General features: G+C 42.2%; 1 protein-coding gene across 3 annotated transcripts in view; it reads right to left on the bottom strand.

Annotated features, from left to right (window-relative positions):
* myo1b (myosin IB) overlaps nt 1-15,664 on the bottom strand; it is a 58,995-nt gene that overhangs the window by 28,440 nt on the left and 14,891 nt on the right. For all 3 annotated transcript variants that reach the window (XM_084544654.1, XM_084544655.1, XM_084544656.1), the window contains exons 4-5: nt 3,733-3,827; nt 580-684 (exon numbers count right to left, since the gene is read on the bottom strand). In XM_084544654.1, coding sequence (XP_084400780.1) covers nt 580-684; nt 3,733-3,827 — 200 coding nt within the window. The remainder of the gene's footprint in view (nt 1-579; nt 685-3,732; nt 3,828-15,664) is intronic.

Below are 15,664 nucleotides of genomic sequence, written 5' to 3'. Positions count from 1 at the left end.
GTTAAACTCTTGCAGATGTGCAGAGTTTTCGAGTCAACGCGGGTATACAGCTTCATCATTCATGGGCATTTCCTGTTCGCTGGCCCCAATTAAAATACAGCCGTTTCTCTGCCAGCGCTGAGCTGTGGGAATGAGGATGTCTGTGTGTGTGGTGTACTGGTTTGCTGAAGAAAATAAGGAGTGTGTTATAAAGAATTCATAGGACTCCAAAAGTTATTTTGCCAAGTACAATTGCCCTTGTATATGATGGTCTGCGTCTATATTTAACACATTATGTCTTGTCTATTGATTGCAGATGTGTGATGCAGCGCTGCAAGGTATTTAATTCTGTACTCTGAAAAAAGCCGAAATCAAACTTTATTCAACAACTATAACACAGGGTATGGGGTCGGTTATAAGCAAACGGTTGACGTTTTCCAAAATTTTGGCAAAAGGGTGCCGTTTATTTCCCGCTTCACTTTGAAGAGGTGTGAAATTTGAGCAGCCCTGTCAACCTGTAAACACAGACTCCGTCTCCAAATATGAACCTCAGACGATCCAGCTCCTGAATTGGGACACAGCTGGAGTGTTTTCACTCACCCTCCAGCACGGGATTGGACTGCAGCAGCTGTTCCTTGACCTTATTCACCTCCTGGCCCTTCCCGCACACCGCTGCCACGTACGACATCACCAACTTACTGGCCTCTGAAAGACACAGACACACACACATACACAGGGATAAAAGTATTAGGTCAAAGCCTTTGCTAGACATGACAGAGAAACAAGTGCGGCGTGCCCACCCATTTCACCGTTCCCCATAAAATCCCCCTTACATCATCCCTCCAGACACCTATCAGAGCAGGGTGTGGATCGTTCATTAGTCTGGGGGCGCATACCCGAGAAGGGAGCCCTACTATAGAGACCAGCTTTGTAAAGTTACACGATGACAAGCATTGCATCATGTTATCATCACCCAAACTACTGATTTCATTGCTGAACCATGAGCATGGACCGGCAAGGCTTTATTTGTTCATCCACTCCTCACATTAGAGCTGACACTCATTTAAAAATGCTCGGAGAGAGCGTGTTGCAATTTTCTGCATGAGAAACGTGACACGGGCTCAAAAAGTCTGGAACAAATGACAAGCCTTGTAGGATGACTGCCGGCATCGGGATCGGCGAGATGACAGTGACCCAGAACTGATGATGTGTGTGATGTGCCAAGGGAGGATAGAAAAGAGCTCGGCAGCAGTTGCTGGTACAGACTGCTAGCAAATCAGCAGCTCAGGACGAACAGCTCATATTTTGTTGGGATGCAGGAAAGGTGGGCGAAAAAAAAAAAATGCAGAGATCAGTGTAATCCTCATATTTTATCTGTCAGGGAGGAGCAATAAACTTCCCCAGTCATCCCTTGCCGACAATAAAACGATGTTATGTCTTCTGCACACTGTGTCAGCATCTGATAATGATGTTCACACAGAAGTCAGAGTATGACGGAGCACGAGAAACCCCCCACCCAGACACGAACATCAATGACCCATATCGATGGGGTGGGTTTTGATGACCTTATTCCCCTACAAAGCTTCGGGGCTGATGAGATTACTGAAATCCAAATTTATCTCTTTGACTTGGCGGCAGCAGTAGCTTCTTGGAGTAGGGTTTTTAATATCCATGAGAGGGTAAGAGAGTCCACGTAAAGGCTCGAGCATCATGCAAAACATGATCAGTCAAATCTGTGCCCTTCATTGCTTTGTTTTAGGACATATTAGACTGTATTTTATCCTGCGTTTTACCACAGAAATGATTATGTTTAAGGGTAACTGATAACATTACAAATTGCTGACAGTGGCTTTTGTCAAAATTAATGTGTGGCCTCATAGTTCTTGTTATTCGATGCCATAGTGCTGCAGGGGAAGTCATGTTGGGAAATATGAGGTGAAGGTTTAGACAATCAAAAATCAAAGTCACGTTATAAGCACATAGTACACAAATTCATCTGTGTTACTACTGATGGGACAAAGACATGGCTGGGTCAAATATTAAAAATTATTTATAGGGATATTCTATAATTAACAAAGTTAAAAAACAGTGGATCAATACTGAAGTCTAAAGTACTGATCACTAAGGCTCAACCTTATCAAAATTAAAACAAGAGACTTTACATAAAAAACATGCAGTCAACTAAGCATATGCTTTAAACGTCAGTATAGTATTTGGGACATTAGCAATGACATCATAGAGGAAATGATGTGATATTTTCTGCGATATATTATTTCATGTATTTTTCCCCATATTGCCAAACCTGTGATTAAAAACAGAATCTGAGTGGACACAGATTACTACTTACTCACACACTTACAGTAAGTCAAACATGCACATGTAGCCTGGGAGATTAGAATCTGCTGAATATGAAGTTGAAATCCCCACTTGAGAAAAAAAAAAAACGGACATACTGTTATGACTGAATGTCTGAATCATGCAGGAAGATATTTTATGAGTAGATTGCGACTACATTCCCATGGTTTGCGTTCTGCCAATTCAAAACTGACATCAGCACAAAGGGCAGGAAATACCTTCATATCTTTATAGGTTTTCTGTGAGGTATGTGAAACTGGTGCAGAACATGGCGGCACTATTATAAAACTAACAGAACTAAAGAAGTGAGGACGGGAACACAGCTTCCCCTGGCATGTATTTCTAGACTGACGCCAAGTCCAGCATGAAATCTTCAAACTGGCAAGTGTGGGTGTCAATCTTGGAAATGTTGATTTAAATGTCAATCACTGTCCATCACCAAACGCGTTAACGCAATGGTGACCAAGCATCTCACTGTATTACAATATTTACAGTATGTAAGGAAAACTTTCCAGTTAATGTAATGTCTATAAACAGACAAATGCTAAACTGTTATCTCACGATAACTGATGGGTTCAGAGATAGTTGCTAATACAAACAGAACTTTTTTTCTTTTTTTTTTTTTTTACTGTCGCAGCTCCGCATTAAAAGCATTTAACTTGCAAAACAGGAGTTGACCTTTGTTCTGAAGTAGTCACGGGAAATACAATGTCTTTATTAATGAGCTTAGCCTGTATGGCTAAGAACAGCAGATAAGTTTGAAATATAGCTGGGACTAATGGAGCAATGAGGAGCAACCACAGTGAGCCGTTAGATGAAGAGCTGCACACCAGCAACCCCTCACCAAGGTTACCACCTCCTTTCCCTATGTGCTGTTGTTCATACACACATTTAAGACCATTTACATATAGTTTTATAAAAAAACGGATGTACGCAAAATGACAAAGAGTTAATGTCATGTTTCATGTACCAACAAGACATTCTCAAAACAAAACTAGTAGAGCAAGCGTCCTTTTATGGTAGATCTGATCTAAATCTGCGATGAAGCTTTACACATAACAACCCTTATCTCACAGTTGCCTTTAGAAATAAGTTTTGACTATCCCTCGAACAAAGCACAACAAACAAGAACGGCTGAGCATGCAAGAGGGACACCTTATTCCCTCCAAGGATCTAACGGCCACCTACTGGGAGACTTGTAATGACGTGTTCTTGATTATAAGTATTACTTCATCTTAGCTTTGACAGATGAAGAGTTGTTCATGTTGGGAACAGATGGCATTGGTGTATTTTTGTTGCAAGCAGATCCCAGGTATGAACATGTCTCATTGTGTATGGAAAGCAGATTGGTGCTTGTTTGGTGAGTCAGTGACATGGGAAAAAAAAAAGAGCACTTACCAGTTTTCCCAGCTCCACTCTCCCCTGTGATGAGGATGCACTGGTCCTTGTCCTGGTCCCTCAGTGAACGGTAGGCCTCATCTGCCAAAGCATAGCTGGAAGACAAAAGGCACAAAAGCCATAAGCCTTCACATTACCGTTTCATGCCCCGCAGCAAACACTCATTGTTAAGTATGTTCAGTGATACGTGTTTTTTTGGGGGAGGGGGGGTTAAAGGTGCCGGTGAAAATAAGTTCCGAGAATACTTTTTTGTCCCTGATCAATAGCATGTGGCTCAATCGGAAATGGGGTTCCATCTGTAGGCAATCTACATGGCTCACGGCTGTATTTAGCAACACTCGCTGGTTTAAATTTGAGATTTGGCTTCGACAGTTGACAACTTCCTGCTCTTTTTCTGAAACATTTGTACTAAACTAATGCTGCTGTTCAAACAAGGTCCACTACAAAGTAGCCTAGGCCATTGTTGACTGATCGCAATTACTTTGAGGATGACAATGTAGAATATAACCTTACATAGAAAAGTGGAAGATAAAAGATGAGAGCTTATTATAAAATGAAGCCTATTGTCACACATTCCAGGACACCGATACAATGGGAAAGTGGGACTCATTACTGTAGTTTCACCCCCACTGAATTCCAGAACAATATATTATTTGTTCTCTTTGTGCAGACAATCCCCTATGATGGTTTGAGAGAAGGGTGTGGACGGTGAGAGGGCCACATCACAATGACATCTTCCTATTTTATGTGGCACATTAGTCTGTAATTGCGATGTGATACGCCCACAAAGAAGGAACTGCAAAGAAAGCTTCAACGATTGCTTTTTTTACACTTGGCAAGCAAGCAGCCATGTACAGTAAAGCAACAACCCAACTTTTTTCCTCCAGCAGGACACAAGACTGCAAAGTAGTTAAGTTCTGCCAGGGTTAGGTGCACAAGTTCTGCACTGGTGGACAACTACAGGAAAGATGGTAAACCGGGCTTAAGTGTTACAAGATTGGCTCATATTGATAGGATCTATCCACAATGCCCTTAAGCAAGACAAGAAAATCCTATAAATTCTGCAGCTGCATTAAGTTTTCATATAACACAGTCCTGGTAGTTCAAAACCACTAAGGATTTATCCTTTCGGCTTTTAAAATATCAAGCTAAGATCAACATCTTTAAGTCTTACATTTCACATTGAGCACAGGGTAAATATATCTTGAGGTAATTTTGGAGGAATGCTTCTAAACAGTCTCCCCAGTGTCTAATTTGGTCTTATTCCTTGCCTGGAGGGTGGGAGCGCTCAAAATCTCCCAGGTTCAGTAATATAATTAATCAAGTATTTATATGTGCTAAGTGTACTAGACATGAATGCAAGAAGGAATGTCTGACATTCACAGATCCTGACAGGGACTTTCATGCGGCCCTAGAAATGTGCGCTTAGTACGAAATGGGATATCTGACTTACGGTTGTTGAGGTCACATTTACTTGTAGAGGCAAAGTTGTTGTCAGATTCAGATACATTGCATATAGAAGTGTAACACTGCACCAGCCATTGGGCTCCGAAAGTGGTTAGATCAGGTTCAAAGTGATTTTCCAAGGGAAGTTTTCAGAATGCCCTATGATGAAGGGTTGTGCACAATTATTCTATAATTTCTTTATTTTCTACTCCAACTTCCATTAAGATGCAGAGACATGGAAAAAGAATCTCATGGCTAAATCCAATTTAAAGTACAGCAATGAATGCATTAGTTGAGTCAGTGCTGCGGGGAACCAGAACTTGAAGCATGTAATCACACACTGAACTAACACTGAACCCTGATTTGCAACGTAGCTGATTGCTAGTAAGAAGCAATGATGGAGAAGGGGGCCAGAGATGGACGGCCAGATGAATGCATTCCAGACCATAATACAAAGTTAAAGCTCAGGCAAGCTAATGGAGCATAGGGTTCAGCACCATCACACATCGCTTTGGATCAGAGCCAATTTGGCCCAGCCACCAGTCTTCTCGCTCTTCAATCCCGAGTGTGGGCCTACAACACAATCCCGGAGATAAAAGAGTGCACTCAGGCAGCACTTTTTTTGTCAAACTGGTGTAGTTACTAAAATGTACTTGTGACAACATTTAAAGGGACCCTGGGGAGGTTTTGTCCACAGATAGCAGCAGGTCCATGTCCGATTGTCTTTGTTACATTATTGCTCTATAGCATGCCACTAGAACGTACGGTAACAACTAAGACTTATTACAGAAACTAGACTCTAATAAACCAGCCTTTCAATTCATTTCTTCCCCTCCCCCACAAGTCTTAAATTGGTATCAGGTCTGATTGCTGTGCGCACCCATAAAACAGATGTTATACAACTTCACTGCAACGTACGACACCTATATTCATAGAATCTGGGGTTACAATAAGTAACCAATGTTATCTGCGCAGGTAGACGACAGCAGTAGGGGCATCACGGGCAATAAACCCAAAACAAGAAGAAGATAGTAGGGAAGTAAACTGGCTGTTAAGAATGGTCTTTGTGTTCAGAATTAATGATGATGACTTTGTTTGCACTTGCAGTTTTATACACATCTCTTATATAATGGACGTTTGGAGAGTATTAATGCACATATACTGCATGCCCATTGAATCCACACAGATCAATTAAAACTTGACCTAATGGCAAAACATGTAGGTGCAACTAAGTTTCTACCCAATGTTAACAGTCACGTGACAACAATGACCAATATTTAACAGCAACTGATATGGTTAGTGTGCTCCCTCCTAACAGCTTTAATACTAAACCTTTGGTGCCCACAGTTGTAACAACTGTGTTTTTCCCTGCCCAACCAAGCATAAGCCTCTCATTCAATCCCTACCCCCACAATCTCTGATCACGGCCCAACCCCTCCCCTCTCCTGTACACCAATCCACCAGTTTTGCATGGATGAGACTTGCCACAGGACATTACGTCACTGCTGAAAAGGGTAGCAGAGCACAGCAGATGTCTGCTTTTGTGCAAACACCCCTGTTGCCTGACGTGATCCTGACAATGAGCAAACCATCACACAATTATCTCTTCCCCAGTGGAGGCCTGTGGGCCGGCAGGGGGGAGTGGACCAGGACCAGGCGAGGGGCGTAAAATAGGAGTGGGAGGTCCCTTGCCAGGAACATGTCCCAGTGTCTCTCACACACACGAGCACACGCTAAGCAGGTCATATGAATATGAATAGCCAACACATAATCACAATATGAATAGAGGTCAGAAGAAGCAAGCCACGGCCAAATCTGCACAAGGCAGACAACATGTATAGATCTTAAATTAAAAATAAAAGAAACAAACCACCACTGAATTCTCACAAGAAACCTGTATTTTTATTCTAGGAATACCCAATTGCAAGAAAAACACGGCATAATAAGAAATAATGTACAATCATGTGGTACAGCATTATGCTATCATTAGGACCATCAAAGTAGTCTGAATTGCAACTGTACCACTTCACAAACGTAGAAGTCAAAATTATGATGAAGCACCAAGGTCACCATCAAAGACAGAGGAAGCAAAAAGTGAAGTACCAAAATCCCAAAGGCCTCCCTGATCAGTGTGTGTAGCTGGGTGTGTGTGGGGGTTAGACTAGGATAAGGCCTTGGACTGAAAGTGCTGCTTGGCACATCCTCGTCACATCTGCCTGCAGGCTGTAATTTGGACTTGCACGTGGCAGCGGTGAACACAAAGCCACACTGGCATGAGGTAAGCAGTAGAAAATAGTCTAGTCAGTTCTTTTACTACCAGCCTCTGGTAACTGGGGCAGAAGAGAAGATGATGGGCCTGCAGTTTGTGACCTGAATATTAAAAGGGTGGAGTACTTTCAGGGCAGATTCAGCACCGACTAAAAGTCGTGATTTGCAGATGCTAATGAAGATGTAATGCATGGTCTGGAGCACAGCCCACCAAGCTACTGGGAGATGATAGGCCATTTGCTGACAATGATAATCTTGCTCAGAGGCTGTTAGCCATGTAGCCCATTTGCATACTCACTTTAAAAAAATACAACTTTGTTCTTTTCCCAGCCATATAATGAATCCACTGTTCTGATTCTAAATTCAGATTTAGAATGTTGTAACACTGTTGGGGTGGGGTGGGACCGTCAGTACAGTAGCCTGTGATCTCAGTGTGACCCGGCTTCTCTAGAGACGTCAGGAAATCCGCCCGACTCTGATGGAGCAGCCAAGGAAGCAACTCTTTCCGGACGTTGTACAACCAGGTGGAAGTGTGGGTGGCTGTTGCAAGAAGCATACACAAATACAGTGGCACGCATTCAATCATGTTCAGAGTTTAAAGGCCAACTTTCTGGTGTGCGTGTGTGTGTGTGGGCAAGGGAACGGATGCAAACATGCACACAGAAGGTCTTGGTTCTGACAGATGTGGACCATCTGTGTTACTACAATGCTCTGCTGTAAAACAGGTGGTGTAGGAGAAGATCAGCACACAGGGCAAGAACAAAACAAATTCGACACAAGATCATGATAGCAGTCTTAAATCCGAAACAGCAGCGTGCTGCAGCATACAAGGTGCATTAAAGGATACCTCCTGCTCTCTAAATTAAAAGTTCAGAGTGAAGCACTCCTGCCACAGATCTCTAATTTATTTAACACTCGCCAGAGGTTGTCTCAGACCTCAGCTAAATTGCTCATTGATACTCCTCCACCCATACATCAAACTCCGAGGGGGTCCAGGGCTCTAATTCACTTTACTGCACAGCAATTTAGTGTTCCACAGCAGGGGAAAACACCGGGCCGAGCTGTTTATGGGCTCCTTGGAAAAGCAGGAAATAAGCATGCTGAGCAAGGTAGGAAAACATCCTCAAAGCAATACTTCAGCAAAGAGTCTTCTGAGCCTCATTCAGCAGCTTTACATGAACTTGTGTTCTTTTATATGCTGTATTTATATGAATTTCATACAGTGGCGGATAACAAAGGCTATGGATGAAACCTTGAAGCCCGCCTTTGGCTAGAGGCTACACAGTAGAAAAACACACTTGGGGGAAAAAAAATAAAAAATACATAGCCACATGTGCACAGCCACAGACAGGAAAATGGGAACAGAAGCGCAGAAGACATCTTTTTATAGCCCTGGAGGCACCAGTCCAGTCAGGTCTAAGGACTTCCTCTCTTCATCTTTCTCTCCATGTTTAATCTTTCCACTACATCAGGGCTTTGGGTCACTTTTTGCTCACAGAGGCCACGAAATCCAAAACACATCGACACTGAAGTACACGGCTGGTATGCAGATAAGCTCACCTTGAAGTGCTAGACTTGTACGACTTGAATCCTTGAGCGCTCGGTGTTGATATAAAAAGGAGTTTAGAAAGAAGACCTTGCTCTTTGATTCTAAGGACGGACACCAAAAGAAAATGTTTAAGGTCTTTCGCATGTCGGACTGAAGCAGCAGACTGTGGATAACTGCCATTCGACTTAACTGCAACGGCAACTAAATAGCACATAATACATTTTTCATCCAATATCCATAGGAAAATAACAGAAATGCCATTAGCTGCCCTTTACCTAACATGAGGTGGAAGATGTTATGTTACACATAACCCTCTGATGGCCTTAGGGCAGGGACTTGATAACACTTGACATGTGAATCGACAAGCCTTTTGTCCATTTTCATGCATCATGTGCTAACACTAAAAACAAAGCATAGTCTGAGGAGTTTGAAAACAAGCAATCCCTAGTGTAATTACCCATGTAGTTAGCATGTTGCTACATAATACTTGTGGTCTTTGTAGGGAACATTTAAGTGCACAGGCACAACAACTAAAAAAATCACATACAACACATTGAAACTTGGCAAGTGGATAGTCATGGGATCCATTTTCTGCTTGGAAATCAATGAAGTCTTGCTTATAAAAGTGTGATTCTTTTATGGTTTATTAATTTACTTAAACAGTATTAAGAAAATTTCAAGGCAATCTCTCCAGTAGTTTAGATATTTCAGTCATTAAATGGTGGAAACCCAACAGATCATTCTTAGTCTATTCTTAGCAATCTTGGCCCTACAAGGGCATCTCAACATGCGCTGTAAACACGCACTTGCGGATAAAGGCTGTATAGAAATAAGGCGTCATGCCCAATTTAGAGCAAGATCAATTGGCATGACTTCAGACTAGCTTCGGGCTTCTGGGTGACCGTGTGACCCACTGATCCACATACAGAGTCATTGTGGGTCTGAGCAACAGCATGCTGGTGACATATCAGCACCACGCTTGTGGCTGACACCTTCCTCCTCAGGGCAGAAGTGAGAATGAGTCTTATATAGATTTTACATTTTACTGGATTAGAACTCATTCATTTTTCCACGTTGTTTTATTATTCATTTTACACCGATTAGCTAACATTATGACCACTAAAAGGAGAAGTAAATAACATTGACCATCTTTTGACAATACAATGCTCTGCTGGGAAACTTTTGGACCTAGCATTCATGTGGATCCTACTTGGACATGTACCACCCACCTAGACCAGACCAGGCACCCCCACCCCATAGCAATGACACTTCTTGATGGCAGCAGCCATCCACAGCAGGATACAGCCTGACACAGGAACACACACAAAAATGGTTTAGGAACAACTAAAAAAAACATGAAGAACAGGCCTCCAAATTCACTAGATCCCAAACTGATCAAGTATCTGTGGGATGATCCACAGAGGTCCCTCCCTCAACCCATAGGACCCAAAGGCCCCCACTAACAACACTCTGATGCCAGACACCACAGGACACCCTCAGAAGGCCCATGTCCATTCTCTGATGAGTCACAACTGTTTTGGAGGCACAAGGGAGACCTACACAATACTAGGATGCATATGTATAACTGCATCCTTCTTGCTGTGACACCTTATCAAAACACATAATGGATAACAGAATCGAGTGCCGATGAATATATCCCACTTCTTTCCCACATATTAACTGCTCCAATGCCCATGCAAAGAAACTAGGTTGGTGATGGCTAGAAAACTAAACCTCCATTAGCATGTACAGTTTCTCTGTGTAAAGCCAGACTGACCTTTGTGGCCCTTAGACTGGCCCTTGGGGAGCTGTAACAAAAATTTATTTATACAACCAAATTTTCTAATCTGTCCTTGTTAATTTTAATGTGGCCAATCACATTCTGTTCTTCCATGGCTGTACACTGGGGAAAGTGTGAACACAGCATCATAGAAACATAACTGCAGCACATCTTCCACTGGACTCCTTCAACTTAAGCGGACCTGGCCCAATTAACATATGCACTCATATTAAAATGTAAATAAAATGCTTTTGTGTTATAAAATATGAATGTTTGCCATCCGTCATAGTTTCACTGACGTATGTCTGTTCAGCAATAACAAATTAATCAATGGAGAATAAGACAGCTGTGCACACACATGCTCAGAATTAACAGAGGCGTATGCATCTCTTGATGATTGCCATTGAACAATAAATTACATATTATTGCCAAGATATAAAGTGTCACGGGGGAGCAATATTCCCTGCAGCTGATATGCGCCTTATCTGTTTGCCTCCATTTTGGTATGCCTCACACATGTTGTTATGCAAGCTGTGTACACAGATAAAAGCCTGGTACCCATTGTTCTGGCCATGAATAGACAGAGTTTACAATGGGTTTTGGACCATCGCTGACAAAAGCGAAATACACAAAATTAAGTATTATGCTCAGAGAAGTACTAAATGACAATGAAGGCAATGTTTAATCAGGGTTACGTTAGACTATTGGCAGGTGTTTAAGTACATTAGCGGAATTCCTAACCTTTCTCTATTAGACACTGCCCGTTGAGCTAGTAATGCGGCTACCAAATTAAGGAATATGGACGAATGATTGAACCACTTAAGTCGATATAAACTGAGCACACTTTCATTTAAATAGATTTCTAAACTAGCATAAAGCGTATGTTGTGGCATCTCGCTTTAGTACCAAGGGAAAGTGGGACCTATAAACTCTGAAGTGAGAGAAAAACTACTTTTGTATACAAGGTGTTGTGTTTTTCCAACAGGAAAAGTAGGTGTAAGAGTTCTGCCTACATGTATTTGATTATAAATGGGCACATTATCCAATTTAATACATTTGCATTATATTCTTCAGTTGAAGAGGTGGGCGGAAAAAGGAACACGCACACTTTTCCTGTCCTCTCTCTACAGCATCAGCACCATTACGCCAACACACATGCTGGAGAGGACTCGCTCTGCCCACCTGAGGCAAAAGGCCATTTCAACAAGTGCCCACTTACATCTACCTACGTACAGGTTCTGTGCTGCAACTTATGTAGGCCTCCTTGAACACAGTCTTATAATAACAAGGACATGTGGCATAAGCCTCTCACTAAATTGGAGCTGTGCTGGATGTAAAAGGGGGAAAATACACATGCTTTTGTATGGTGATGTGCTTGTTTGAGGCCATTTGATGGCAAGAAACACTTCCAAGCTCAGTTATCCACCATGACTGAAGGTAAATGCAGCATTTTTCAGTTGAAAAAGCATTTCAGTGCAGAATGTTGAAGGTAGAAGAAGCAAGCGGCCAAGATAAACGCATCCGGATGCGACTGCCCAGACAAATTATGAATATTACACAGGAAATGTACAGCTTTTTATTCATTGCCTTTTGATCAGAGCGATATGACAACACTGCAAGAGCAAACACAGGTATGATGCTGTCATGCAGTAAATGACTCCAAAGTCCATTCTACCCACAGATGAATCTTTAAATTACTTTTTTTTTAATCTTAATCCAATATCCTATAAGTAAACAACATCCCTGATGATCACATCCAAAATGAATCCAACACACAAACATGCAGTTGGGACTTTTGCCTTTCGCAATGAGTGTATTTACACGACTTGTGAATCACAGGTTATTGTTCACATTTTTTGCATGTGCAAATGGAAACAACATATCCCAGTTTCAGAAAGCTGGATAAGCCCTCATCCTTGTATTCATGAACCCGATTTTCTGGCTGGAGAGCTCTGAAAGAAACCAGGATACTGTTACATGCACACGTCTTATCTAGGCTCCTGACCCTTGCCGACTACCTGCACAGGCGTGGCCTCAGCCGAGAGAGTCTTTCATTGCTGTGAGCGTTGTCTTTCGATGCTAAAAAGATTAAATATACTTAGCAGTTAAGATGGGAAGAATCACTAAAATGCTGACATATCCAAAAAAGCACGCAGAGACAGGGGTAAATGGGCTTCTAGGGTTTCTTGAAGGCATTTTGCCACTCGTCGAAGTAGTTTCTTTAGTTCAAAGGACTAGCGAGGAACCCCTACAAGTCCATTTGCTCTTGTTGCAGCTTGCTTTTTTGGATATACCATGGCCTGTGTTACTGACAGCCTTCACATACATATTGAAATACCGACTAATATAAGGGCTAGATACAGGAAGCTGATTTCCCAGTGCATGCAATTAAGAAAGTCAGGTCATGGTGGAAAACACAATAAGTACTAAAACTAAAATTTGTACTACCTGCTTGGTCACCATGTGCTAGGCACCACAGATGACACTGGCTTGTGTAATAGATTGCAAGGTACAGTAATTTGCTTAGCTAACATAAGCTCATTTACACATCCTCTGTATTTTTTATCAATTTAGTACCAGTTTGTTCAGGGTCCAGTGATGTTTACAACACTAACAGCAATAGAATACAGCAATTAGTAACCGGGATACCAATATTTATCATGTACTGTATACAGGGAGATGAATAACCAGATTTCGCAGTGTTCCATGTAGACGCCATGTCTTAAAGAACATCAAAAGTGGTATAGGCCACATAACCAGGGTATGTCCCTGGTAATGACATGCCCTGGTTATGAGGCCTGGTTATCCCTATTGCATAACCAGTTTGCCATCCCATGTTATCCATGTGCAGCTGCCAATGTCAACATGGTTGTTTTTAATCTGTTTTCTGTGTAAAAGGCGACAATCTGTTGAGAGGAATCACATATTCCTAGTGTTTGTCAGGCAGGCCATCAGTACAATTAGTTTACTCCAACATCTCCAATCTTTGATGGTTTTCACAAAGAGGGGACGGGCCTTTCTCTGGAAAGTGCTGGAACAGCAATGAATTAATACAGTCAGTGCTTCCCATTCTTACCCAAGGACGCATATAAACTGTGGTTTCTTCATGTTGCGTTTATTGTGGCCGGACCAAACAGGAATTTTAATACTTATTTACTGCAGGGTATCATGATAGTTGCACAAGATCTCCACTATGCAATGGCGAAGCATTACAAGAAGTGTCTTTATTACAAGCTACTAAAAATAAAGGAAGATAATAATAGGGAATGTCAAAAATCTGACTTTACAGACAAGCTGTCGTAAGCATATGTGTGACAGCTGGAGGTCTTGACGTACCGCTTGCACCGGGCCTCTTTGCTCCATTAGCCAGTCGTGATTCGTCGCTGTAGCTAGCGCTCTAGTGGCACTAAGTATTGAACGCTGAGAGCATCGGGGGTCTCAATACCTCATTACACACTGCGAAAATACAATCCTACCCTAGAGACATGGGGCTAGCGCACTGTCAACACACACACAGGCAGACACACACACTCAACGCTGCTCAATCTGTGTCTGGCTTTGGGCTGCAAGGGACATACAAAAGAGGACTCGAGGCCATCTGCAACGGTTCTGCGCATGGAGAAAGGCCACTGATTAGTTCATCTCTACTGCTCTGCCCATACTTAGAAAGGAGGAAACCACCTGCCAGATAATTATGAGGTGCCTCATCTGGGCACAGAGCTTTTTTTTTTTCCTTGGGTAAATTGGCCGGCAGAGGAAATGATGGATAGATTGGTGGAGATGGGCGTGGCTGTTCTAAAAAAAATATATATATATAAATACACACAGCTGGGTTTAAATTCGGATATTTGGGGGAACTGTGATGGAGCAAAATTTACTTCAGACTATTTACAAGCAGAATTTCCTGACATATTTAAAATTTCTCTGAAGATTTATTCTAGCGTGATACATTTGTCACAATTTCCAGGATTTAAATTACACTTCAGCCTGGGAAAATGAAAACATCTGTTGTCTGACTTTTCCTGAACCGATTGATATGCACTGTACGGGTCTGTGGGCCAGCCATGAGACACTATTTATCTGCAAAAACTCTAATTAAGATTGAACTTAAGAGGCAATTAGCCTACTAACATCTTTAGAGATAGGGAACCAGCTGTAGCCTTCTCTCCAGCTGATGTGCGCGCCCACAAACACACACTAATGGTTGTCTGGGGGGAGTATAAGAGCAGGTGTGAAGTGCAAGAGCACCTGCATGCAATCACTGTTACTTGTGTTCAAAGCACTGCCACACACACACACACACAAACACACAAGGTATACTCAGGATGAGGCAACAATTATGAAACAGAATTCATCAAAAGCAACATGTGTTACCAGAACTAATCAAACTTGGCCACCTATTCCTGTAAATAACCTAAAGCTATGTAATTTTCATCTCACCCAAAGAGACTACCCACGATGAACAATTCCCACAACCTCATGTCACACAATGAACTCTTCCACAAACTGTTATGTGTTCTGAAGACAGAGAGAAACAATTGTTTTAGGGAGAGCACGCGTTTGACACACCAGCTGATATTTTGTCACCAGCCCTTTACAAAGACTCTAAATATAACCACATGCTCTGCCAGGAAGTCACAGAAAACATATCCCTGACAATCTGACAAGGCGTCAACCATAACATGGTTCGTCAGCTTCACCAAAAGGGTGCTGTTGACCAACACTGTGGTGTTATTTGCAGTGTGTGTGAGGTCTGTGGTGGCGTGAAAGATGACTTAAAGGCTGACGTGTCGCCAGCTGATCGTTGTTTATTTTACTCTTAAGTGTCTTGGGAGTGACAGGAAGGTGAGAATATCAGTCCAGCCTGCAGCGTTCCGCTGCATTAAACA

This window comes from Chelon labrosus (genome assembly GCF_963514085.1).
Source record: "Chelon labrosus genome assembly, chromosome: 5".
Classification (NCBI taxonomy): domain Eukaryota; kingdom Metazoa; phylum Chordata; class Actinopteri; order Mugiliformes; family Mugilidae; genus Chelon; species Chelon labrosus.
The sequence above is the reverse complement of the archived record's forward strand: the minus strand, read 5'-3'. Positions and strand labels throughout refer to the sequence as shown.